The sequence below is a fragment of the Oryzias melastigma genome, linkage group LG2 (genome assembly GCF_002922805.2).
Source record: "Oryzias melastigma strain HK-1 linkage group LG2, ASM292280v2, whole genome shotgun sequence".
In the NCBI taxonomy this organism is placed as follows: Eukaryota; Metazoa; Chordata; class Actinopteri; order Beloniformes; family Adrianichthyidae; genus Oryzias; species Oryzias melastigma.
Genome location: NC_050513.1, coordinates 20,885,782 through 20,912,815, shown reverse-complemented (window position 1 = coordinate 20,912,815; position 27,034 = coordinate 20,885,782). Strand labels below are relative to the sequence as shown.

General features: G+C 43.0%; 1 protein-coding gene across 8 annotated transcripts in view; it reads right to left on the bottom strand.

Moving 5' to 3' along the window:
* chd6 (chromodomain helicase DNA binding protein 6) overlaps positions 1–27,034 on the bottom strand; it is a 79,796-nt gene that overhangs the window by 10,302 nt on the left and 42,460 nt on the right. For 6 of the 8 annotated variants that reach the window (XM_024269165.2, XM_024269164.2, XM_024269166.2 and 3 more), the window contains exons 24-40: positions 26,191–26,271; positions 25,998–26,116; positions 25,757–25,916; positions 23,188–23,277; positions 22,998–23,101; positions 22,489–22,618; positions 21,000–21,078; positions 20,669–20,726; positions 19,875–20,247; positions 19,264–19,472; positions 17,574–17,671; positions 14,012–14,716; positions 13,691–13,948; positions 9,637–9,880; positions 2,907–4,217; positions 2,675–2,826; positions 2,268–2,516 (exon numbers count right to left, since the gene is read on the bottom strand). In XM_024269165.2, the coding sequence (XP_024124933.1) occupies positions 2,268–2,516; positions 2,675–2,826; positions 2,907–4,217; positions 9,637–9,880; positions 13,691–13,948; positions 14,012–14,716; positions 17,574–17,671; positions 19,264–19,472; positions 19,875–20,247; positions 20,669–20,726; positions 21,000–21,078; positions 22,489–22,618; positions 22,998–23,101; positions 23,188–23,277; positions 25,757–25,916; positions 25,998–26,116; positions 26,191–26,271 (4,420 nt within the window). The remainder of the gene's footprint in view (positions 1–2,267; positions 2,517–2,674; positions 2,827–2,906; positions 4,218–9,636; positions 9,881–13,690; positions 13,949–14,011; positions 14,717–17,573; positions 17,672–19,263; positions 19,473–19,874; positions 20,248–20,668; positions 20,727–20,999; positions 21,079–22,488; positions 22,619–22,997; positions 23,102–23,187; positions 23,278–25,756; positions 25,917–25,997; positions 26,117–26,190; positions 26,272–27,034) is intronic. The other 2 variants (XM_024269167.2, XM_024269168.2) reach the window with 2 other exon arrangements.

Sequence of the window (27,034 nt, the reverse complement as noted above, 5' to 3'; positions counted from 1 at the left end):
CTAAGTATCAACCATGATAACAAACCTTCTTCACTTTTTTCTTTTCATTTTGACCATTATAATTAGTATTTTGGGTTGCAGTTGCAGTGTAATTAAAAGTTGAATAATAAATTGTTTTTTTTTTTGTTTTTATCATTTATTTTTTACATTTTACTTGGTCGGAAAATAACATCTTTAACATATTTTACACTTAAAATTATAAAAACATTTTTTTTAATTAGTTATTAATTTTGTGCATGTGTTTATATAGTTATTAATAAGTTCAGAAAAAAAGAAGAAAAAAAACTAAATATCCTTTTGGGAGACCCAGACCACTGGTGTGAGGAGCAGCAGCTCTCCAATGTCTCAAAAGAACCAAGACAGGAGAGGATTTCCTGTTTAGTGGTTTACTTTTTGGAATGTTTTAGATTCCTTTTCTCTGTGAAGATTAAAGAAAGGGATTGTTAAAATATGATTATGTGTAGCTTTCTGTACAAACATAGTTGTTACGTTTAGACACACCCTGTAATTGTTACACTTTTTCTGTTAGCTTACAAACCGACCCGGCCCCCCATCAGAGAAGAAAACAGTAATGCTGCCCTCACAATAAAAGGTTTTAAGGACCCCTGATGTAGATAAACAGCCGAACCCTTCAGGTGTTTTTTGTTGTTTCATCAGAGCTATCTTGTGCTTTCAGGATCACTGGTTTAATCGTGTTCTTTCTCACAGGAAGCAGATGACAGAGCTTAACAGTTTTTAGGTCCAAGGAAATCCCTTTAGATGTAAGAAATAATCCAACTTGATTCTCCACAGTCGCGTTAGCATCATCCACAGCTCCGTTAGTATCCATGATAACTTTAAATATCTAACTATATGCCTATAAAATATATACACCATCCCGCCTGCTTCCTTATGCTTCTAGGACTTCAGCCAGCCTTTATTGTTATTATTGCTGCAGAAAAAAATACACGTTGGGGTCAAGTTTCTGGAAAGGTGCAATATTTTTAACTTCCTTTTTTCAACAAACAGCTTTAGGAGGATTTAGGACAAATTCTACTAAAGGAGTTTTTACATTTCATGAAAGTGGAATTCTATAGAACCTCATCATTAGTAAATATAGACAATGAAACAGTTTACCTTCATCTTAATGGACATTAGAAACTGTCGTAACTGTTTGTTTTGGTTGTTTTTGTTGTTTTTCGTGACAAAAGCAGTCACAGGTGCTTTAACTCAATCAACTTTCGGAGATAGAGCCAGTTATAATCAAATGGTGGTGCTGATGCCAGAAACACTCAAATCTAAAAGATTTGTTACTTTAGACACTAAATTACTTTTACATAAGTACAAGATAACGCTGCTGCATCAATGTTTAGACAGTTTGATGGGTTTGTTTTTTTAGTATCTGCCTGAGGCTGTGGCAAAGAAACAGGGATTGGATGAAGTTTCAATGTTGGGAAAAGTTCCAGAGATTTGAGAGAATTGGTGCGATTGCATTATGGCTCTGGAGAATCTGCCAAAAAAAGGAGATTTACACAGTTCCTTGGTTTATTGGTTATGTTTTATAAATAAAGTGTAGTGTGCCAAGTGTAGGGCTGCCACGCAGGAGACCTGGGTTCAATCCCCGGGATGTCCACTGATCTTCATCTAGATTGGGTCCTTAGGCAAGACCCTTGATGCTGATGCCTAACTGGGTTTCCCTGTGCCTTTCAATGCAGGGTGCGTCAGGAAGGGCATCCGGCCTAAAAACTCTCCTAAATCACTGATGCGAAGCAGTGGGTGCTGTTTCGCTGTGGCGACCCTGAATGGGATAACTGCTAAATTGGTCAATGGACACATTGGTCTGCTTGAAGTGACCAGAGTTCGTTTAATCCCGAATAAAGTTTCAGTCTGAACACACAAACAGAATGCACATTGATAAATGCTTCACACTGAGCTACTATCTAACCAGAATTTCAAGTAAGTTTTAGGCTGAGCTCTGAACCACTGAGGTCCAGTCATGCTGGACAGGTTATGTGCCGACTCATCTACAGTTATGCTAGCCAACTAACTGCTAACTCATCTACATTCATGCTAGCCGGCTAACTGCTAACTGCTGAGTTTTGCAGAATGGTGCTGATAGTTTGGCTCGGTTCATCAGAACAAATGTTTGTGACGGACACACTCAGAGAGAACCTGAAGACTTCTGCTTCAGGAAACTGGACAGGAGGCTATGACAGACAGGTAACAGATGTGTTTCTATGTACACAGACAGTACTTGGTATTGGTTCAGTCCATGAGGAGCATCTCACCTTTGGAAGTCTTGTGAGGGGGGGAGGGATGGAAAAGCCCAGTCCAGCAGGGATCCGGGCCTGAGCAGAGGTAGAGCCGGAGGCAGCCAGGTAACCGGATCGGTGTTGGTGGTGCTGAGCTAAGCTGGTGGCCAGGCAGGCGCTGGATGCCACAGAGCCCGGGGAGTCGTACTGCTCGCTGGATGAAGGCCACTTCCCCTTCAGGATGGTCTGGCAGATGCTGTCTAAGCGGTTGATGATGACCCGGTCCTAGAGCAGGTGAAAGGTCACAACAAAGCAAAGGCTGAAAGAAGCATTTCTCAGAGGAACAACTGAGGCTCAGGTTGCCTATGCTTTACATCATATAAGATGAATAGATTTGCAGCATGAATGTGAATACCAGCACATTGCCCCAGAGGCTTTCATACCTTTGGCCACTCAGAGAAGGAGTACAGCGCTTTCTCCTGCAGGAGCTGGGCGATGGTCGGCTCCCTGCTTTCATAAAGGCTGTTGGGAATCTCGCAGATGGAAACCGGAAGAGAAAACCTGAGGCTGTTGGAATAGTCATCCACCAAAGCTTCTGCAAAAGAACAAGCAGGACTGGCTGCATGAATGTGCCTGATGACTGTATGTTCATCCAGCTAATAAAAGCGCTGATACCTGGAGTGCATGACCCTTCTGCCTTCAGGGGGGCTTTCTCCACAGGATCCTCTTCAGCTTCAGCCTCTCCGTCTGGCAGCTCAAACTTGGGTGTCAGTACTGTGCTGTCGGCCTCTAACGTCTCCTGCTTCAGCTTAGCTTTCACCCCAGACTGAGGCGGATATTCACTGCTCTCTGTCCTCATCTCAGCTTTGGCATCTGAGCTGTCTGGGAAGGCGCTGTACTCCAGAGTCTCCATTTTCAGTTCAGGCTTGATGGCAGATGCTTCATGGAGTGCAGCTGAGCTGAAACTCTCCGGCTTGTCTTCTGTCTTCACCTTGGCACCATCCAAATAGGAGGAGAAGCTCATAGCCGATAGTTTGATGTCGCCCCCCCTGCCATCTGAGTATGTCACAAAGGGAAGGTCTTCGGGTTTGGAGTCAAAGCTCTTGTGTTTGGAGATGTTGAAATCTTCTAGTTTAGCCTTCAGTTCAGGTTTGTTAACAGATGATTCAGCTTTTATAGGGTAAGGAAGAAAATGAGCATGTTTCCTCTCAGAGCTCGCTGGGAGAAAGTCTTCATAGCTCTCCATTTTTGTGTCTTCCACCTTCACTCTTACTGCCAGAAGACTGGGTTTCTTCTGGTTGTTGTCTGTCTGAAGAGAAGGTTTAAAGTTGGATGGCCCTGCAGTGTTTGCAGGTAGAGCAGGACAAACCAGGAGGTTGTATTTGCTCTCCTGATGAAGAGACAAAGTCAAAGCTTCACGGTCTCCAGGAAAACTCTGGTGTCCGTGGTCTGTGAGGGCTTCTTTGTTGGCTTCATCCCCATTTTCTGCACTTTTAGCACCATTTGATTGTTTTGAGACAAAGGCAGAAGGACTGGGGGGCTGCACAAACTCCGAGGACATGTTCTCAAAGCCCACCTCATTGGATTTGGCTTTCAGTTGTTTTATAATCTTTTCCGTCACTCCTGTATGAGTTTGTATCGCTGCAGACAGGTCAGCGTGACCTCCTGCTTGATCTGCAGGATCTGGGCTGCATGGCCCACCTTTCTCCCTCAGACTCCCAGGAATGTCCTTCATTTGCAGAAACTCTTTGGCTGGTTCACGCAAGAGGGCTTCAGCGTCCGGAGAATTCTCCATTGACTGATACAGAACCAGCCTCTCCACCTCCTCCTGAGGCTCTCCAGAGGACTCAGGACAAACCAGGCTACCATCCCGCTCCAGTTTCCCAAGGAAGGGGCTGCCATCAGGATGCCGAACACACTCCGGCTTTTCCACTGGCTTCAGCTTTAATTCCTCCACTGATGGAGTCAGGACAACCCCATTTTGGTCTGCACATTAACACATACCATAAAATTAAACAGAACAACAACAACAATATCATTTAACACGTTTTAACTTTCAAGTCTAAATGAGCGTAATGTATATTTAAAAATAATACCCTCAAATTCAGATTACAGTGGCTGCAGTTACACTCTACAAAGATTCTTGAATTGTCTTTTATGTCCCAGAAATTGATGTAATTATTCCCTGCAACAGTCCTGGACTGTAAAGATCAAACACAGCTCGGCGGCCTTTGATAGAGAGATAGATAGATAAACTACTTTATTAATCCCAAAGGAACTTGTAAAATGAATTATTTGAATTGCATTATATGAGATTTGGAGAATTTCACATTTCCAACAATCCAGGAAATAAAATTAATTTTAAACGATCTTACTAAACTTCACAAACACACCACCAGATTAGGTCTACAACCACATTTGATGTTGCAATGACCTATGACCTCAGGAATAGGCTGCCATCTTGAATTAAAACAAATAAAATCAACTCATAAAGTTCCGACTACACATTTAAACTCCTCCTCTGGTTTCAGCCTGTCGCCTCTGAACATCGTTGGTCGATCTAGTATGAAGTCAATTCATTTAATTTAACCTCCTTTGTACAGCTTTAACTTTCTGCAGTCTAAACTGATCTTTCACTTGATCATAGCATTTATTAAAACTGCACTCAACAAAAATATAAACGCAACACTTTTGTTTTTGCTCCCATTTTTCATGAGATGGACTTAAAGATCTAAAACTCATTCCAGATACACAATATTACCATTTCTCTTAAACATTGTTCACAAATGTGTCTAAATGTGCGATAGTGAGCACTTCTGCTTTGAGATAATCCATCCCACCTCACAGGTGTGTCTCATCAAGATGCTGATCTGACATCATGATTAGTGCACAGGTGTGCCTTATTTGCTAATATTATTATTATATTACGTCTATAAGAATATAAAATGAACAACAAGAACAAAATACAATTGATAAATAAATCAATTATTGATCCACAAGATCAACTGACTCCAAGTTTTATTGATTCTTGACAGCTGTAGGGTCAAGAGATAATTTCAAAAATTAAGTTTTTCACTTTTTATTAAAGAAATAGAATGATACAGGTTTGTGTCTGTTGTGTACTTGGCTTGATAAAATATCAGTAGGTGGCACTGTATCATCCATTAAATGAAACAGTAGAAGAAGAAAACATTTGTAGTCTTATGTCAGTTTTTGTAGTCAAACGGTGGGGTCCTCTTTCTCTTTTTTCTCATCATTTGAAACAAGCAAAAATATTTCTTATTCTAAATATTTTAATATTGTAAACACTAAGAAATGTAGAATGTTATTTTCATAAAAACATATAAAAGCATATTATATATATGTAATGAATCTCTCATAATTATTTTATTTTTATATATCTTTATACAATTTTTGCAAAAACATTTGGATTTCCAAATACTTGATGTGATTTTTTTCATGGTTTTCTAATTGGTTTATTGATTAAGTCCTGAAGAATGAGGAGACAAAAGTGAAGATTGTGGGGGAGGGGATGGCTGGATCACTGTTTTGTTAAGTTGGTTTGAGGTGTGAAACCATCCAATGACTGTGTGTTGATGACACTCCCAGCAGGGGGGGTTCAGACCATTGCCGCAAAGAAAAATAAGTTTTCCAGAATTGCATTTCACAGTAAATTTGGCTAATCTCTTGGATTTTGTTTCACCTTTGACAGAACAGAACCTGGGGAGACGTCCAAGGATGGACGGGAAACCACGTCTCAATAGAAGCTATTGATGAAATTAACGTTCAAAGAAGTACTCTGATCTGAAATGCTTTAGAGCAAGGATAGGCAACTCCAGGCCTCGAGGACCTGGAGTTTGCAAGTCTGCATGTTTGCCAACATTCTTTGCTCTGGCATGTTCTAATTGGCTAGACACACCTGAAGCAGGTAATCAATCATGAGTAGAGCTTGGAAATTTGGACGTGATGCAGACACCGTGGCCCTCGAGGCCTGGAGTTGTCTGTCCCTGCTTTAGAGGAAGTGAAGTCATATCAGATGGATTTGAGATCACCCAGCACCTCGCCTGCATCGTCGGCGAGACCAAGCGGCTGCAGGAGGGGGCAGGGAAAGGTGCCTTAGAAGAAGCCGAACTCCGAGATTATAAGAGAACAGGAAGTTGGGATTTGTCCTCAACATTCGGTTTAATATTAATATGCCTCTCCCCCTTATTATGATCTGTGCCATTATCCATCCATTTTCCTGACCGCTTTGTCCCTTTCGGGGTCGCGGCTGTCCCAATATGTCTTTTATATTATTTTTAACATCTGTCAGAGGAAAACAGATAAACTATAGCTGTTGGGTTAATATAATGTTCACTGTTCCAGAGAAATAAATATCATTTTAATTACAATTATTATTTTAATTCTATGACCTGTTTTGGGTGTGTGTAATTTGCCTCTTGACCAGGGAAAAGAGAATCAAAAAGAGATCAATGGATCTCAATGGGATTTTTTCTCTGGTTAAATACTGGTTGAATAAATAATTATAGTATAGAGATGGCAGCTTTACAGATCTCAGATCAGCCAGCAGTTTTGAAGTGGGCGGTTTTGGTTCTGATTTGATGGTAAAAATTGCCTTGGGTGGGTTGACATATATTGGGGAAGTTTTGGGTTGATTTAGTTTTTTTTTTTTTTTTCCCTCGTCATCAAAATACTTAACCCAGACGAGCGGTCGGAGGAAGCGTTTGAGGCAGTACCACACTTATCATCCTTACCATCATTGTTACAGCCCCAATGGCCAAACCTGCCTCATGTCGAGGTGAAAACACAACATGGGACGAGAACATATAAAAAGATGACTTCAGTAAGAAAAAGAAAATAGTTTATTAGATAAAAGAAACTGTGTGTTGAAAAAGAAAGAACCAAAGTGAAACGATTATAGTTCTGGTCCAAACAAAAAAAGAAAAAAATAAAGAAATTGAAAGACTGACCAAACATAAAAGAGGTCAAGGAGACTGCTGACCCGTCCATGTCGGAGTCAGCAGTCTCCCTGTTAAAGGCTAACCAAAACTCAAGCCCACAAATCATGACTACCAAGGTTCAAGGTTCAAACCCAAACCACTGCGGAGGTCAAGCCAGACCAGCACAGCCCCCCTGCTCTGCCCCGGTGAGGTCTCGTCTGTCTTAAAAACTTGGCAGTTGCTGATCTAGATTTCTGGCCCCACCTGCCAGATGAGCAGAATGACAGTATGCGGAAAAAGGTGCAGCAGGAAACAACAATCAAGAACCACTAATAATAAATTAGATATGTGCCCCCTAATCTGTTCTATTAACCCTTTAACTGCCTGCTCAACCGAATGGTGGGAAACCGCACTGTTTATCTATGCTTGTTTTAAATTAAAATCTTTTTATTTTCTTTTAATTTTATTTTAATGATCACATTTTTACTATTTCTTTTGATTGTTTCTCTTAATGTTTTATGTAAAGCACTTTGAATTGTCTCTGTACATGAAATGTAATATACAAATAAACTTGCCTTGCATTACTCCCCAAGGTATGGAGCCCCTAAAGGGAATTTGAAAAAAAGAAAATGGAAGATTTTTTATTTTTTAAATGAAAAAAAGAATTCTGGTTATGACTAGATAGTAACTGGTGTGAGTCAATTTAAATTAGGAAAACATCAATCAGGGGAGACCGGGTTGCTCTCACAATTGGTTGGTCTCACCGGATTAGTTGTCAAAAAAATCTTAAAGCCATAATTCCTACATGAAATGAAAGCTTGAAGCTTTGTCTGTAAATATTTATCTCATTTGCTTTTAAAAGTCATTGTAACAAGTAATAAACCACCAAAGACATTCTGATACAAACACACACACATATATAAATATACTTTTTTAAAATCCTGTTTGGGCTTAAAAAAATGAAAGACCAACTTAAACTTTGAAGCATTTAGAGATCAGAGTATTTCTTCGAACATCAATGACGACATTAGCTTCTTAAATTGTTTATAATTAGGAAAATATTTAGAATAAGGATATATTTTTAACTATAGTGTTATTTCATTATTAAAAAAAATAAATAAATAAATAATTATTTTTCTTTTTCCTCATTTAGTCAGAAAGCATCACTCGTTTTGTCTTTCACAAAAAATAAAGAAAAAATTGGCCAGTTTATGAGGCAGAAATTAAAGTAATGTTATCTCTATGGTTGAGAATCAATGTTTCGGTTCTCTTATTTCTGTGTTCTGGACCTGAACTAGTCGGACTGTGTGATCACGTTCTAGCTTTACAGAAGTCTGACAGTGAGAGAAAAAAAGTGACAGCTGACAGCTGCCAACGCGTCACAACATCACTCATCGGGAGGAGTTCGAATCACTGCCCAATAAATCAAGGGTCCGGGCGTCCGGTACCGGGATTGTTGCGCGTCTGGTGCCACCTCCGGTACCGGGTATACCGGCGTGCTCTGCATCCCGTTAGGAGACCCGGAGACGTTATTTATCAGCCAGCGCATCAAAACATGACGCATCGACCTGCTGCGGATTGTGTTCCGATACCGCTACAAGTCGGGTTCCGATACAGCTGCGGGTCTGGCTCCGATACCACTGCGGCCGGGTTCCGATTCCGCTGCGGGGCGGGTTCCGGGACTGCTGCGCATCGGGTTCCGGGAACGCTGCGCACTGGGTGGCGTCCCCGATACCAGGTACGGCCTATAGTGGCGCGCTCCGCGTCTTGTTAGCCGGTGGCTGGGAGGCTAGATTCAATTGGATCTGCCAGCACCTCACATTTTTGACCCAGCACTGCTGCGGGTCTGACGGGTTGGGTCGCTTTTTGCTGCGGATCCCTTGCACACCTGGTCCCATGATCTAATTGGACCAGCCAGCTCGTCATGTTTTGGCGAGAAGGGTACCCCCAAAGCTTCAGGTTTCGACGCAGAGGGACCTTTAAACATGTGACGAGTCTGGAGTGAGAATGTGATGGTCTAAGGCACACCTGTGCACTAATCATGATGTCAGATCAGCATCTTGTTGTGGCACACCTGTGAGCTGGAATGGATTATCTCAGCAAAGCAGAAGTGCTCACCATCACACATTTAGACACATTTGTGAACAATGTTTGAGAGAAATGGTAATATCTGGAATGAGTTTTAGATCTTTAAGTCCATCTCATGAAAAATTGGAGCAAAAACAAAAGTGTTGCGTTTATATTTTTGTTGAGTGTATATGAACAAAGTAAATCTCCCTGATCCAGCAAACCTCATTTTAATGCTCTGTGGACTCCACATGGTTGATCATTTAGAAAAGGAGCAGTGCACCTTTTAGGCCCCGCCTTCTCTCTTTTGCAGGGAGCTGTAAAACTGGAATGTTGGGTCAGATCAGATGTGAGCAGTGCTGGTAAAGGTTTCTGTCATCATTCTGCAGTTACCCTACCTTCCTGTGATCGACATTCTTCCTGTTCTTCACTCTTTTCTTGTTCTTCATTCTCATCAAACTGAAACCCGCCGGTTCCTTCCCGCTCCTCTGGGTTCTCCCCAGCGTTGGTCAGACTCCGGCAGACGTCAGAGCTGCTCAGCCCATCCTGCTGCTCGGTGATGTCCCCCAAAGACAAGGGAGGGTGCGTGAGAGATGTCAGATCTGCTTGATCAGCGTTAGCGTCCTCATTCACTGCAATGTCCTGAAAGGTCAGATCGGATCATCAGGTTTCCATGGACAGGTACCAAACGCACAGCTTTACAGGGAGAACAGAGACATTAAAGACCCCCCTCCCCCCAATGACCCCCCATCCTGATGCTGAACAATCTAACGCAACAGTCAGAGACAGGATTCTTGCTCTCACACTTCCACCTCCATGTACGTCTCGACAGTTTAAATAGGGGAATGATGGGAACTTAAGCTGCATTCACGCCGCATGTGGTAAGTGGCTTAAAAAAAGACAAAGGAGAAGATGGCAACGGAGAGAAGCAACATCATAAAACAACCAGGATCAAATTAGAATGGGCGGAGTCTGTCTACACACACACTCTGTAGTTACACACACACCTGAACACATTTAAACTAGTCGAAATATACACAATACAACTATAAATGCAGCTCACACGCTCCATCATATAAACCCATTCAGATAAAGACTTTCATTCTGTCACACAAACGGTTAGTGCTAAGGTGAGCTGACACCTGTGCTCAGGTGAGTGTTTATGTTTCACTGAGGTGGATGGCGATGAAATGCATTCAGGGGGAAAGCGCCCGGCCATCCCCACGCCAAGACCCCCCGCCAGGGCTGCAGCTGCAGCCAAGACCCCCCAACACCTGCCATGGAGCCGCGGAGAGAACCTGCCCGCCGGGCAATCCCGCCAAACACCCAGACCAGGGCAGGAAGGCACAGGAACACAGAGAGTACAGGCCCCAGCCCCGCCAGAAGAGCAGCCCCCCACCGCGGCAGGAGGATCAACGCGGGACCCCACCCCTGGAGAGGCCCCCAACCCCAGAAGAGCAGCCCACCACCACCCAGCGGTGCCAAGCATCCCCCCGCCCCAGGTACGAGCCAGGGCCCCCCAAGGTCGACCCACCCCATGCTCCAGACAACCGCCCGCCTCAGCTGCGAGAGGTCCAGGGTGGGAGCAAGGCAGGGGCTGCCCACCCCCACCGAGGAGAGGGGCACCCAAGAGAAACTGAGGTAGTTCTCGAGAGCAAGGACCGGAAACCGCACCACCGAGACCTGGACACCCCCAGGCTCCGATGTAGTTTGATCCCCTGCTAGATCTTAAATCTCTGGGATCCCACTCCCAGCATGGGTAGGAGACTGCCGGGCCCAGGAGACCGGCACCCAAGAGACTAGACCACCAGACCGAGAGTCCCCCCCGCCAAGGATGGGGTAGGGGACAGAAGGTCGAGGGTCCCACCTTCCTTGTGTGATGCATGCGTGTTTGTTTGTTAGAGTGTATATTTGTGGTGTTAGAGGTGTGTGTACTAAAGAGTGCAGTTAAAATTGGTGAGAAGGCCTTAACAGGGCATCTCCTGATTGCTCGCAAAGATGCCCCGTCACCCTCTCACCAGCGGCCCTACATATCTATGGTGCAAATAAAAGCAAGGGGAGGGGCAAATCCATGCAGCGGCCACAGGAGGGGGACCGCTGGCAAGTAGTCCACCTCCCGCAGGGCACTGCAAAAAAAGCCACCATCGCCTTCACCCTATTGCATGTTTGTATGAGGAAGGGGATATGTTGGGGTCAGTTGGCAGACTGACCCCCGATGGTGGACCGCCGTCCCCCCGCCCCCACAGCGTTGGGTCCAAGTTCCCCCAGCCCAGGGGCCCCACCTCCGAGAGCCGACCCGCCAGGCCCCGCACTCCCCACCCCCTGCAAGGAGGGAGGAGCCAAGAAGGAGCCAGTCCCAGGGACAAATCCGAGCCCCCGCCCCCAAGAACCTCTCCTGTGGGTGTGCTGGACAGGCACCGACGGGACCGAGGCGGCCGGACCAGCCGCGGCCCCCACCGATGTCTCAGTGGAGAACCCAACAAGCCAGATCCCCCAGGCCCCGTACCTAATGGGACCCCGCTCCCCACGGAGGACCAGGAGCCTGTTTCAACTGTTTCTTAAAAGTCCTGCAACAATCTTCTTTTTTCAGCTTCCACCAGTTTGTCCTTTTCTCTGCCTTTGCCCTCTTTTTCTTCATCTTCTTCACCACCAGAGTCATTCTACACACCACCATCCTGTGCTGTCTGGAAACACTCTCACCAACCACTACTTTACAGTCACTGATCTCCTTCAGATTACACCGTCTACACAAGATGTAGTCTATCTGTGTGCTTCTACCTCCGCTCTTATAGGTCACTCTATGTTCCTGTCTCTTCTCAAAGAATGTATTCACTATCGCCATTTCCATCTTTTTTGCAAAATCAACCACCATCTGTCCTTCTACATTCCTCTCCTGGATACCAAACCTGCCCATCACCTCCTCATCACCTCGGTTTCCTGCACCAACATGACCATTGAAATCTGCACCAATGACAACTCTCTCATTTCCAGGGATGCTCATCATCACTTCATCAAGATCCAACCAGAACTTCTCCTTCTCTTCCAGCTCACATCCTACCTGTGGGGCATACCCACTAACAACATTGAACATGACACCCTCCATTTCTATCTTCAGACTCATCACTCTATCTGACACTCTTTTTACCTCCACAACACTCCTAACAAACTCCTCCTTTAGGATAACTCCTACTCCATTTCTCTTCCCATCTCCACCATGATAGAACAACTTGAACCCTGCTCCTAAACTTCTAGCCTTGCTACCTTTCCACCTGGTCTCCTGGACACACAGTATGTCTACCTTTCTCCTCTGCATCATGTCCACTAACTCTCTACCCTTTCCTGTCATAGTTCCAACATTCAAAGTCCCAACTCTCAGTCCAACACTAGTGACTTTCCTCTTCTCTCTCTCCCTACGAACCTGCCTTCCTCCTCTCCTCTTCTTCTTTGGTGACTGTTTATGTCATTATAAACATGGAAGACACAAAAGACATCGACGTGTAGCTTCACAATCAGTGGATGCACAACCATCACAGCAGAATGACTCCTGCTGGTGACGTCACTCACGTCATTTCAGCGATTAGAGAACCCGATTATGGAGGACACTGTCCTGAAAATGTCTTAACACTGACGATGATGAAAACTCACTGAAGTTATTAGAAAATTCCCACACAGAGAGATAAACTAGATGGAAGTTAGTGGAAAGATCTGTCTTATATCTCATATCTTGCAGTACTAGAGAATGCAATTCACCCTTTTATTTTTTCGCCTTTTTATTCCTGGCTTCAGCTGAATGAAGGAACACTTCACTTCCTCCTCTGCGTTCACAGACGCCGCCAGTGTGTGACCGAAATGTCCTTCATGTTGAAATAAACGTAAAAAACCACAAAAGCTATTTGAGTTTTATGCAAAAATTTCAGAATCATCATTAAAAAATCTCTGGGAACGATTTTACAACTGGAAAAATATTGTTGGAGTGGACTTTAAGGAACTAAAAGGTCCCAAACTGATCCCAAACCCCTCAAATAATGTCTCCACTCGCCCAAATTACTTGAACCCACAAAATCGGAATAAAAACTTCAGTATTCAGCAGGGAACTGCTCACTAACTGTGAGTCTCTGTAGACTGGAATGTTCCATAGCTGTGTGGACGGGGAGGACAAAGTCACAAGTCTCATATTTCAGGGATTTGAGGTTTTATGACAGAAAATAATGGATGTAAACTTTATTTTAGAGACTGTTAAAAATACTTTTATAAATAAAGCAGACACAAGAGGCCAGTGAAATCTGTTTCATTCATTGTTCAGCTTGTATTCCTCAGAGTGTTGGGGGTCCAGATGATTCCCTAAAGGTAAATCTGCCCCCACCCCTCTGTCACATGACTACAGTTTTCTGTTCGCAACTGAACTGAAGCCTCAAACCGACCCAGAAAGCAAATACAGACATCAGAACCGACCTTGAAGAGAATGTAAGTGGAGGACAGCGGCTCCACTGAGTCTCCGGTTGAAGGATGGGATGGAGGAGACGAAGGAGGAAGACCCAAACACTCTTCTAGTGACCCCCCCTCTTCAGCAGCGGGGTTTCTACCCTGATCCTCATCGTCCTCCTCCTCCTCTAGGAAGCCCGTTTCCAGAGTCGAAGGTCCCAGGATGGAGTCTGACTCATGGAACATGTGCTCGGCAGGACTGCTGTGATCTGCTCCTTCCCAGGGCGCCTGCAGAAGACAACCAGTGACTCTCTGATGTGTGATAAGGTGAGGAAACTCTGCAGAGTTTACCTGTAACGGGTTCAGCTCCACGGACGGAGCCATCAGCCCGGTCTCCTCAGACGAGCCCTGCTCTCCGACCAGAACGTCACTTCTTAGCTTGGAGTCCAGGTCTGCCCCCCCCACGGTGTAGGAGTTGAGCATGCTCTGAGCAGCTGCTGCAGAGTTGAAAGGAAACCCGTTCAGAGCGTCTTTGGAGGCTTTCCCTCCGTGCAGCGAGTCGTGCTGCAGAGCGCCCAGCTCCAGAGGCTCCTCCAGCGCTGTGCAGTCCAGGAAGTCCACGCGCGGCTCCGGGACCACGCCGGGGCTCTGAGCAGGTGAGTCCTGAGCATCCAGTGGAGGGGAGGGGGGGTGAGGGTGTGCAGCAGAGGAGGGCGCAGAGTGCGGATACTCCGGGGGCTGAGGGGAAAGTTGACCAGAATCGTACAGACAGCAGTGAGGCAGCTGTGATAACGAGGGCGAGAGGCCCGGGGGTGGAGTGTGCTGGTGGCTCTGGGGGTGCAGGTGGGCGGGTTGTCCTCTGACATAGTTCCTATGAGCTTCTAGGAAACTCAGCTGGGGGTCGTTCAGGATGTAGAAGTCGGTGCGGTTCAGGCCGTGGCGTGCAGCTCCCATCAGGAGGTCGCGGTCATGTTTGCCCGGCTCCCACCACACTGGGAGGTAAAGGGAGGGGCGGCACAGCTGCAGGCGGGCCGACAGCAGTGGGTGACGGAGCACCTGAGAGAGGGGCGGAGTTTAGAGAGTTTTCATGTTTTTTCCTGCAGATCCTCTCTAAACTGTGATACTTCCATTACACAGATGGGGGCGCTGTTCAGTAAGCCACATTGAAGGAACATCTACAACAGGGGTCACCAACCTTTTTGAAACTGAGGGCTACTTCATAGTGCTGAGTCATATGAAGGGCTACCAGTTTGAAATAACAAATTTGCTTAGTTTGCCTTTAGTTCTACATTATTAATAATGAATAATGATACTTTTCTATGTGAAGATACTAATTTCTTGGCATAATTATCAATAATGACAACAAGCTAGGAAACAGATATCAATATTCAGAACTTTATTACCGGTAATCTCAACAGATCTTGTCACATTTTGAGGTAATGACCAAATGAAATGTTTTTAACAAAACTATAACTTATTAATTAATTATAACTGTTATTAGTGGATGTACGCTTCTCAAACGCTTTAATTCAGTCTCATGAACCCATCACTTTATTTTCCTTAAACCTCCGAACAGGTTAATTGACAGATCCCACAGCAGACAAGAATCTGCGCATGGTGCGTTTACTGAGTTCTGGACATAAGCGAACAGCCACTCGGCCCAACTCAGTCCGCTACAAACTTTGTCATTTTTATACAATCTGCAGCAAAACAAATCAGTTTTTCAGAGAAAACGTCGACACTATTTAATCAATCGATTATATCCGGATCAGTAACGGTGTTCTATGTTTTCTCTGATAAACTGCTTCGTTTTACTGCAGATATCCGGGGCTCAGTGAACGCACCATTCAGAAACACTCAGCAGCCGCGGGCTCTGTTTCCATTACACATGAAACTTTAACCAAATTCTTGGAATTTCGAAAAAGACAGTGTCGCAATGACACGGTTTCATAATAATATGATAAAACACAAACCAACTCACGCGATAAGTTATTAAAAACACGGCGATGTGTGTGTGTTTTTTTATTTGATCCACTAAAAAGAGAGCATTTGGGTGACGTCACAGCAGTGTGGTGTGCGCGTGCCGCACAGCGAGTCCACTGACAGTATCAGATGCAAGTGAGAAGTCTGTTCAGTGGTATTTAAAAGAAAGAACACGACTAGATCCATTGAACTTTGTCACTGCACTCGAGAGGAACCTCAAATGAGACTTCTGCATCGTATACAGGCTGCAGATGAAGCGATAAGGAAATCTTGGTCATTGAATTTACAGAGGAGATGCTCGATCAGTTGTGACGCTGTGGGACGTCTGGTGGTGCCCGCTGTGCTGTACTCGGACAGACACTTCAGAAGCGCATTTAATTAGAAAAAGTCAATTTCCATTACAGTTTTGAGAAGAATGTCCCTCTATTTCAATATGGGCCCAAAACCAGCTCATCTAAACGCAAAAACTTTCTTCAAAAAATTCGTTTTTTTTTTTTTTCCATTAAAGATAACAAATTATCAAAAATCCAATTCACGGAATGTCAGAGTTAATGTGAAAGCAGCTGGGGTTTGGGGGAAATAAAGGGAGGGGGCTGGTTCACTCAGGCGTTTGAGGAGCGCAGCTCCACTAATAACTAAAAGAATTGACCAAAAACAACTTTTGTGGAGTGTTTTCTTCTATTGTTTTTGTTTTTAACCACAAAATAAAGAATCTTAAAACAGGTAAAGTCTTGGTGTCTCCATGTGGGAAAGGGGGAAGCTTCATTCTTTACTGATTATCTCGTTATAATGAGATAAGCTGTCCCGGTCTGGGTGGGCGCCCCGGCGATGTTCCTTTGACTGGTCCCTGGTATGATAGACTCCTCAATACTGTTTCCTCACAGCAGAGCCAAGCCTTAAGCCTTAAGTTTATTTTACAATTCTCATTTATAAGTCATTTTTATAAATATTCATTGTGTGTGTGTGTGATCATGAGTTGTATGTGTTGGGGGGTGGGGGTGGGGTGGGGGGGGTGAAGGTTTTCTTTTTGTATATGTTTTTGTTTTTAATGTAAAGCGCTTCGAGCTGCGCAGAGTATGAGAAGCGCTTTTTTATAAATAAAATTTGATGGATTGATTGATTTGATTATAAAGGAAAAAAAAGCGGGATAGGCTGTTTTTGGCTCCAGCAATAATGAACATATATATATTTTAAGATGTTTTAATTTTTAATTCTTTGTAAAGTCAAAAAATTGCATCGCAATAAAATTAAATTTTTGAGCAGCTCACAAGTGAGTTGTGCTATTTTTAGAAGAGACCTGCGGGCGACTTATGTGGTGCTTGAGGGCGACTTGGCGCCCGTAGGCGCCATGTTGGTGACCCCTGATCTACAACATTAAGAGCTCCAACCAAAGAGTTTTATGGGCTGGAACATCGTTTTTAGAGCCAAAGTACACTTTCTTCTTAACAAAGATCACAAGGTCCACTAGCAACCAAAAATATAAAAAAGAAGAATCTCTATGTTGTGATGTCAGTGCAGATTCTTAGTCTTCCACCTGATGATCAAATCACGTTTGGAGACGTTTCTTCAGTGTTGAGCTAGACATAAATCTCCTCCGGAGTTTCAGGAGAAACGTCTTCAAAGCAGAAACTTTATCCAGTTGAATTTTTAGAACTTTTTCCTTCAATCGTTAGTATTGATGTTCAGCCCCTCCACCATCTTTCCTGCATTTTTAGTAATAATTGAGGCAGAAAAAGTTGAAGTTGTAATAAAAGTTGTGATAGTTTTCAATAAAAATCTTTATCTAAATGAGTTCACTCATTGGTCCAAAAACACTGGACTAGACAGACTCCGCCTCCCGGCTACCACTGTCCAATAAGCATAAAGAGCATACACATTAAAGGAGCCATGAGGTTTAACCTAAATAATGAAGCAGGATACGTTGACAAACCTGCTCTCTGACTTTGCGCAGCAGCTCGATGCGGTAGAGAGTCCGCGCAGCCCTCTCCTCCGTCAGAGACTCCACAAACACGCCGGCCTCCCCCAGCCCTGAGCAGACATGCAGGGAGGAGTCATGACATGTTTACCTGTCATCAGGTCATCAGTCAGTCCATCACCATACACCGATTCCTGTTTTTATCCAGGATCCCATAACTAATAGATTAAATCCTTGAAGGATTATAGATGTTTTATCATGATTTTTGGTGTTTTAACATGTTCTTGTAGCATTTTTCTCCTGATGGAGGACATGACTGTTTCTGAGTATTTTTTACTCATTGATAAATCAGGAGCTTAGGTTTGTGATGCAGCAGCTGCCATGGGTGGGAAAGTCTAAATCGTCTGGTATCGCACCAATAAATCCACCTCAGTGTATGGCTGCCACCGTCCCCGCTCACAACCAGAGAAGTATTACTGAGCTCCTGCTGCTCTGCAGAAAATGGTTCTTAAACAGCATAGGATTTTTTATTTTGAAACCTGCATATTCATAGTTAAAAGACCACTGGGACGATTTTACAATAAAAAACATGAAGCTGGACTTTAACGCAGTAAAACCACTACTCCCTTTAAGACAGGAACATTTTCGATCCTCTTCTTTCAACTCTCAAAGTTCAAATAAGTGCAGCTTTATAAAATGAAATCAAAGATCTGATTACTGAACACATTCTGTGGACAGGAAGCAGATTGACACGGTGTACAGTTTAAAAAAGGTTGCAAAACAACACTGAAAATGAGTAGAGGAGACAAAGGTTTATAGCATTATTTATGCAATATTACATTATAGTTCAAGAAAGAAATCTTAGATTCCTGTCAAAAACAAGCCAGAGTTTAATGAAGGAAATCATTGCAACCTTCATCTTCATCTTCTTTTTTTCCTTTCAGAGGTCTCCACAACCAATTAGCTTCCTCCATCTGTCTCTTGCATCCTCTACCCCCAGACTTTATTTATTTATTTATTTTATTTTATTTTATTTTATTTTTTTTTTTTTTTAAAGATTTTATCGTGTTTCTGTTTTTACGATATATTTACTTGTCCTGATTTTATTATCCTTCTCTTTGTAATGTACAGTGTCCTTGAGTGACCAGAAAGGCGCTTTGAAATAAAATGTATTATTATTATTATTATTTACTTCCTCATGCAGTTCCTCTGTGGACATCCTGTCATCAGCTTTCTCCAGATCTCTCTCTGACCTTCTCTGTTCTTCTCTATCAACATCCTCAAAGCAAATGTTGCATCAGTAATGCTCAAAACTCAAAGCTCCAACACACTTCTCCTCCATTCCTCAGGCATCTTCTCTCCACCTAAGATCCTGTTGAACAACCCGGTCAGAAACTCCACTGCCATCTCTCCTAGACACTTCCACGCCTCTATCATCAGGACCAAGAGCCTTTCCACTCTTCATCCATTCCATCTTTCCATTACACCACTGACACCTGTCAACTCGTTTCCATCCCTCTCCTTGAACACCCTAACCTGCTGCATGTCAGTCTCTCTCTCTTGGTAATCTGTACAGGTCAGTCTCTCTTTCTTTACTACCAATCTTTACTAACAGCCCCTATTTGACCTATTTTGGACCCCCTCATGGCTGCATTAGAGTCCCCCTCTCCAGGGGTTATAAATGAAAGTGAGGGTTTGATATTACCTTCTTCCTTCCTGGGTGGGAGCTTACAGGCCGTCCTGCACATGTTGACAAAAGAGTTGAAGTATCGCTCCAAACTCTCGTCTGTCTTCCTCTCCAGTCGGGCCAGAGCTCTGAACTGGGACCAGTCGAACGCTTTCCTCTCAGGGTCATACACCACCCCGAATGAAGACACGGTGCGGTAAAAGTCTGCCTGCTCACGGCGCGTCCACCTTCAGAAAAACATAGCAGGTCAGTCCATGTGAGGAGTGTAAGCAAGCCGAGCATCAACAAGAGAGCAGCATGTCATCAGGAACACAGAACACTAGAACACCAACCTGCTGCATGACAACAAGCAGCTAATCGATGCTAACGTGAGTCTGCATCGACACCAGCTAAAAGACTAGCACACACGTCATCACAGACTAAAAAAAGAGAGAATCCTTGTAAAATTGATGTTCGGAGAAAAGAAGATCCCCGGTTTAGTGATAACCACCAAACAGGAAAGGGACATTTCAAAAGTTCTACTGTAGCAACATCTATGTTTTTAGGAAGACGGTTAATGCTGTGCAGATCCATACTCAGGATCTGCTCTGATCCACCCTCCACCCCCGAGCTGCAGTAAAACTGATCACCTTCTCTGCCACTCCAGGAACAGAGGGTCTGCATCTGTGGAGGCCACAGAGCATCTCCTTAGCTCCTCTCCCAGCTGCCAGGCCAGAGGCCCACCAGAGTGATGACCATGGCTGGCTCCGCCTCCTCCCATTGGCATGCCCACCAGGCCGTCGTGAAGCAGGAAGTCGTGCCTCAAAAGCGGCTCACGGCGCAGAGTGAATCGCTGGTAGGCTGTGATCAGGCGCCGAAGGCGAGCGGTCAGGGCGGGACCAGAGGGCCACACGGGCCGGGCCTGGATGACCTGCAGCACTGCCACCCCCGTCCCCGTCCCTGTTGCTGTCGTGGTTACCAGAGGACCATCCTGGTTGCAGAGGTCAGCGGATACCTGAGAATCTGAGCAGAGAGAGGATGCTGGACACGATCCAGAATCTGTGTTCAACCAAGAAACTTTAAACATGCAGGTGGAACAAGACGGGGAAAAACCGCCCCAGAACTTCATACACGCCGTCTTGTTTTTATTTTAGCTGAAAAAGTATTCAATCAAAATGAAACTTAACACAAAACTAAAAAGCATCATAAAATTTCAATCAAAAGCTGTATTCTATCAAGTAATTCTAATTTACAATAACATTATTGATAAGGGAACTGCGGCATGGTGGTGTAGTGGTTAGCATGCAGGCATTACATGCCCCCCCCACCTCTATGTTTGTCAACATGACATGAAGCTTTCCTTCAGATTTCATGTGTTCCACATATGTAGCAGCATCTCAGACTCCATGCTAACCAATCAGATCGTCTGGAGCGGCAGCCTCACCTGTACCTGTGCTGTCTGGTTTGTCTGAGGTATCGGTGCTGGAGCAGGTCTCCTCTGACTGCACAACACAAAAATCACTCTCACTGGTCTGTTTACATACAACAAGCCACAATTCAAAACAGTTTTCATTGTTTTTAATTATATCGTTTATTTATCATACATGAGCAGCAAATAAGATCATGTGATCTGTTACCAAAGCTGCAAAGGTCACGTTTCCACAGATCAAAGGTCATAGAAAAACATTTCAAACGTAATAATACTATATATTTAAATGGAACAGACAGAAGAAGTCTGACGCTTTGCTCAGAACAGCGTCCAGGTTTCTCGTCACCTTTCTGCCGTCTTCCCGCTCTTCTCCTCCGTCAGCTTTGCTTTCTGGGTTGTCCTTGACCTCTTGAACTTTGCAGCCACTGACAAATCAAATATTACAGAATAATACATTTGTGCATCAAAGCGAGACAAAAATGGCAAAACATCCACGCACATGCTCAGTCTGGTAGATCGCTCAGAGATTACAAAAAGTTTCTGGGACCAAAAGTTTTTCAATAATCAACAGAGGACCAATTTTAAGATCCAGGTAATTAGCTACATTTAATATAAAACTTTAAAGACGTATACTCCTGTTTACAAAAACAAACACTCTCCATGGATCACTGGATCTTTCTGTATTTTGAAACTGTGACTCAAAAGCAAACTGAAGAAGAAAATGTTAGGAGGACATATTAAAAAATAACTTAAATGTTTCTGTTGTGGATCAAAAAATGTTCTTTTTGACTTTCTGCTACATTACAAAAAAAATTTTTTTAGAGCACAAAGGCTGAAGTCTAAACGGCCTATCGGAGTAGACAGGCGGTCTGTGGACAGAGCCGTACGGCCGTCAGGTGGACACGAAACTAAAGGCTGCAGACCGCTGGCTGAACCTGCAAAGCAAAAATGTTCATGCACATTTCATACATGACAAAGGTATCAGCAGCTGCTCTCTGATTGGACGGTACAGTGGTGAGGTGTGGGGACCCCTATTTCTCATCATGATACATATTGTTTATGTTTAAACACGCACGTTTTAGGTGATTCCACTGATGAAGTAAACTGAGGAAAACGACGGCCGTGTCACGACTTTTGAGGGACAGGTTAGTCCCTCGCTCGGAAGTGTGACAGGATGAGAGACAGGTTAACATCACTGATTGGACGAAACCTTGAGATGGACTCACACTGTTTAACCAGTTAGAGCAGAAGCCACGCCTCCTTGACCACATGAAGCCATACAGAGACCAGCAGACTCCTCCCCTCCACAGCTGGGCGTGGAACCAGCAGTTTCCTGTTTTTACCAACAATGTTTTTGGAAGCTGCTGCTGCAAATGAGTATTTGAACCCCTGAGAACATCCACGAGAATATTTGTTGCAGTCGTCTCTGTGGTTCCACAGGTCAAACGTTTCTGTAGTTTTTCTTCAGGTTTGCTCTGCAGCAACCAGTGACACATCCTTGGATTTTCACATTTCCTAGTAACTGAAGATGTTTCTTTTCTATTTTATTTATCTTGTTTGACTGTTCACATTGACAAAACTGAACCTGAATGTCATTGTTCCAGGTATAATGACAATAAAAGAGTTCTATTCTATTCTATTGGGGGAGCATGTTCCATGTTCTACCTTCAGTTCAAATTGTATAAACTGTGTATTGTATGTTTTAGTGTTGCAGCACCAGGTGAGGTGAAGAAGGTGCAGGTTGGAATATGGTTTATCTGCTTTATTTCCACTGCAAAGCTGCTAGAAACCATGAATCAGTTTGTCTGAGAAGAAAACAGGTGAGCGTCACACACCTGTCAGTCACTTCAGACGAGCCCTCCCCTCCTCCCTGCTCAGCAGACAGCGCTGTGACATCCGGCATCCCAACCCTCTCCAGGAAACACAGGTCTGGATCCGCCCGCATGGCGTGGTAGCGCTCATATCCTGAGAACAGGCGCGGCGTGAAAGCACAGAAACAGCCAGCGTCCCGCTGAAGAACAACTCTAAAACGTCACAAACACTCGGACTAGATTCTGTAGACACTGACAGTTTGAGCAAATGCTTCAGGTTCAGAAAAGCTCTTTTATGTTACAGTTTGGATCCTAATGTGTGAAGGTTTCAGCAGAAAGCTGCTTAATGAAGATAAAGGGACTGAATGAAGCACAGAAAAACCTCAGAGCTGTCTGTTCCCTCTTAGATCCTAAAATCAAAGAACGGAAGCGTTTTCAACTGAAATGATCTGTAACTTTGACCTCAGCGAACATCATTTCAGCTGTAAGTCTTTAGTCATTAATAAACAGTGATTCAGAGGCTCCGCCCTCACCGTGTTTATGGACTCCGATGAGGAGAGACTTGTCAGCCTCGGCATCCCACCATGCAGCTGGAATCTCCATGTAGTCGATGTCTGGCAGCGAAAAATCCATTTGACTGTTATAGAAGAACATCAGATGTTCATCAACAGTGATCGTGGGGGAAGACCAAATGCTCCTGTTGTTCTGTGGTCGGCTGCTCACCTGGCAGGTGTTCCTTCCAGAGCCTGAGCAGCAGCATCACCCAAAACCTCCACCTTCAGGTAGTACAGCATCCGGACCCTCAGCAGCACCCTGCCACCACAAACACGAGAAACACCAACACTTGAAGGTTTTCAAACCTTTATTCAGTCTGCATCGTTTCTAGACCTTCACCATGTTTATTCCTGACATTCTACACCTGTACACCTGGTTTGTCGGCACTTTGACTGCAGACAGAAAATCTAAATCACAAGTCAAATCTCAAACAAATCCAAGGAAACTGAGATGATTTTTTTTCTTTTCTGATGTCACTGACAGAACGTCAATAAAAGTCTCTGAGTGGACGTGATGCTAGAGATGCTCACGTTTGACTCTGCCTCCTCTTTTTTTAAGAAAGAAGTTTTGGGAATGCAAGAAAACTTAGTTCAGATCGACAAAGATCACTGCACAGAGCGAAGACAGCTTCTTTTTGAGGCTGCAACTGCACAAAAACACCGATAGTTACTGTGATAGTTACTGTTATAGTCACTATGATAGTTACTGTGATAGTTACTGTTACTGTCACAATTACAGTGATAGTTACTGTTACTGTCACAATTACAGTGATAGTTACTGTTACTGTCACATTTACTGTGATAGTTACTGTTACTGTCACAATTACAGTGATAGTTACTGTTAATGTCACAATTACTGTGATAGTTACTGTTACTGTCACTGTTATTGTTACTTTGATAGTTACTGTTACTGTCACAATTACTGTGATAGTTACTGTTACTGTCACAGTTACTGTTACTGTGATAGTTACTGTCATAGTTACTGTTACTATGATAGTTACTGTCATAGTTACTGTTACTATGATAGTTACTGTGATAGTTACTGTTATAGTCACTATGATAGTTACTGTGATAGTTACTGTTACTGTCACAATTACAGTGATAGTTACTGTTACTGTCACAATTACTGTGATAGTTACTGTTACTGTCAGTTACTGTGATAGTTACTGTTACTGTCACAACTACAGTGATAGTTACTGTTATTGTCACAATTACTGTGATAGTTACTGTTACTGTCACTGTTATTGTTACTTTGATAGTTACTGTTACTGTCACAATTACTGTGATAGTTACTGTTACTGTCAGTTACTGTGATAGTTACTGTTACTGTCATAGTTACTGTTACTATGATAGTTACTGTGATAGTTACTGTTACTGTCACAACTACAGTGATAGTTACTGTTAATGTCACAATTACTGTGATAGTTACTGTTACTGTCACAATTACAGTGATAGTTACTGTTACTGTCACAATTACTGTGATAGTTACTGTTACTGTGATAGTTACTGTTACTGTCACAATTACTGTGATAGTTACTGTTACTGTCACAGTTACTGTTACTGTGATAGTTACTGTCATAGTTACTGTTACTATGATAGTTACTGTGATAGTTACTGATACTGTCATAGTTAATGTGATAGTTACTGTTACTGTCATAGTTACTGTTACTATGATAGTTACTGTGATAGTTACTGTTACTGTCACAATTACTGTGATAGTTACTGTTACTGTGATAGTTACTGTTACTGTCATAGTTACTATTACTATAATAGTTACTGTGATAGTTACTGTTACTGTCATAGTTACTGTTACTGTGATAGTTACTGTGATAGTTATTGTTACTGTCACCGTTACTGTGATAGTTACTGTTACTGTCATAGTTAATGTGATAGTTACTGTTACTGTCATAGTTACTGTTACTGTCATAGTTACTGCAATAGTTACTGTTACTGTCATAGTAACTGTTACTATGATAGTAACCGTGATAGTTACTGTTACTGTCATAGTAACTGTGATAGTTACTGTTACTGTGATAGTTACTGTTACTGTCATAGTAACTGTGATAGTTACTGTTACTGTCATAGTTACTGTTACTATGATAGTTACTGTGATAGTTACTGTTACTGTCATAGTTACTGTTACTATGATAGTTACTGCGATAGATACTGTTACTGTCATAGTTACTGTTACTATGACAGTTACTGTTACTGTCATAGTTACTGTTACTGTCATAGTTACTGTTACTATGATAGTTACTGTGATAGTTACTGTGATAGTTACTGTTACTGTCATAGTTACTGTTACTATGATAGTTACTGAGATAGTTACTGTTACTGTCATAGTTACTGTTACTGTCATAGTTACTGTTACAGTTACTGTCATAGTTACTGTTACTATGATAGTTACTGCGATAGTTACTGTTACTGTCATAGTTACTGTTACTATGATAGTTACTGTGATAGTTACTGTTACTGTCATAGTTACTGTTACTATGATAGTTACTGTTACTGTCATAGTTACTGTGATAGTTACTGTTACTACAATAGTTAGTGTAACGGTCTTTAGTTTTTCGGTTTGTGTTTTTCAAAAATGTGTAAATGTTTGATCAAAATGGCTATTTGATGAAAAGCTTGATGCTTCTGAGTTTCTGAATGTGGTTAGTAAATCCAAAATTAACAAATCATCTGCCATGATCAATTCAATCAAACAGAATCTACAGAGCCTGAGCATCACTGACTTGTTGCAGTGTTGCTTCAGGTGCTTCTTGTAGCTCTCGTCCTGTAGAACCATCTCCGGGTTGCAGTGAACCAACCAGTCGGCGTTCTTCTGCTCAGGAACGGTCAGCTGGTTCTTCAGCTTCTTCCCCTTCCTGCCCCGAGGAACTGGAGAGGACAAACCTGAGCGTCCAAACGGGACGTAAATCATACATTCCACATGCTGAAGGCTGCAGATGCTCAGAGGATAGACTCTATACCCACCGGAGTGATTGAGCAGCGCCTGGTCCTGACCCTCTTTGCTGGGAGCAATCAGGTCCCAGATGAAGCTTTTGATCTTGTCGTCACCTTTGTAGTGTTTCAGACAATAAACCAGCAGAGCCCTGAAGATCAAAGAGATGTTTGTAGGGTGGAAAGTTCAGCACAGGAGTCTTTAAAGATCCGTTTCTGTGCTCACCTGCAGATGATCTCCATGTCTCTCTCAGTCAGGTGCCACTTAAAGCGACCGTGATTTAAAATGTCTTTCCACCGACCCCAACTAGACAGAGCAGAGGTAAAAAGATGAAACCACAAGATGGAAATCAGAGAGGAATCAAGGATGAGCAGAAATAGAATTCAGGACTACGTGAGAGATCTCTCAATACTGATCTCTATTGATAGGAAATGCAGAAATCTACAAATCTATGGATGGATTATGAATGGCATATGATATACTGTAAGCTATGGGTCACACTGGACACCTAAACTATGTCTAACATGATCATTACTAGGAAAGACAAAGTGAGAAATTTGGTTTACTGTAGACTAAAAATGAATTAGAGTTCTGAGGTTTCATTACTGAGGATGTAGAGTTCATCTTCAAGGTTTGAAACCTGGATCACAACTGGTTACTTCCAGAAATCAAAATTACTGAAGACAAAAGAAAACTCATAAATCTAACTCAAGATAACTGATGAATTGATAAGAAAATAACATAAAGACAAATACGCACTTTTAAAAAAATATTTACCATGATCTGAGTTTAACTTCTATTTAGTTCTTTATACTTTACCAGTGCAGACAATTAAGTCAATCCAAAAGTTTGAAAAACATTGAATAACAAAGATGAAGACTCCATTGAATGTTTATTGAAACGTTACATTAGTCCAGGAAACATTTCTACACAACTGTTAAAATGGAGTTTAAGGGAAAATGATTGCATTATTCCAGAATTCATCATCCATCCATCACCCATCCATCATTCATCATCCATCCATCATCCATCCATCACCCATCCATCATTCATCATCCATCCATCATCC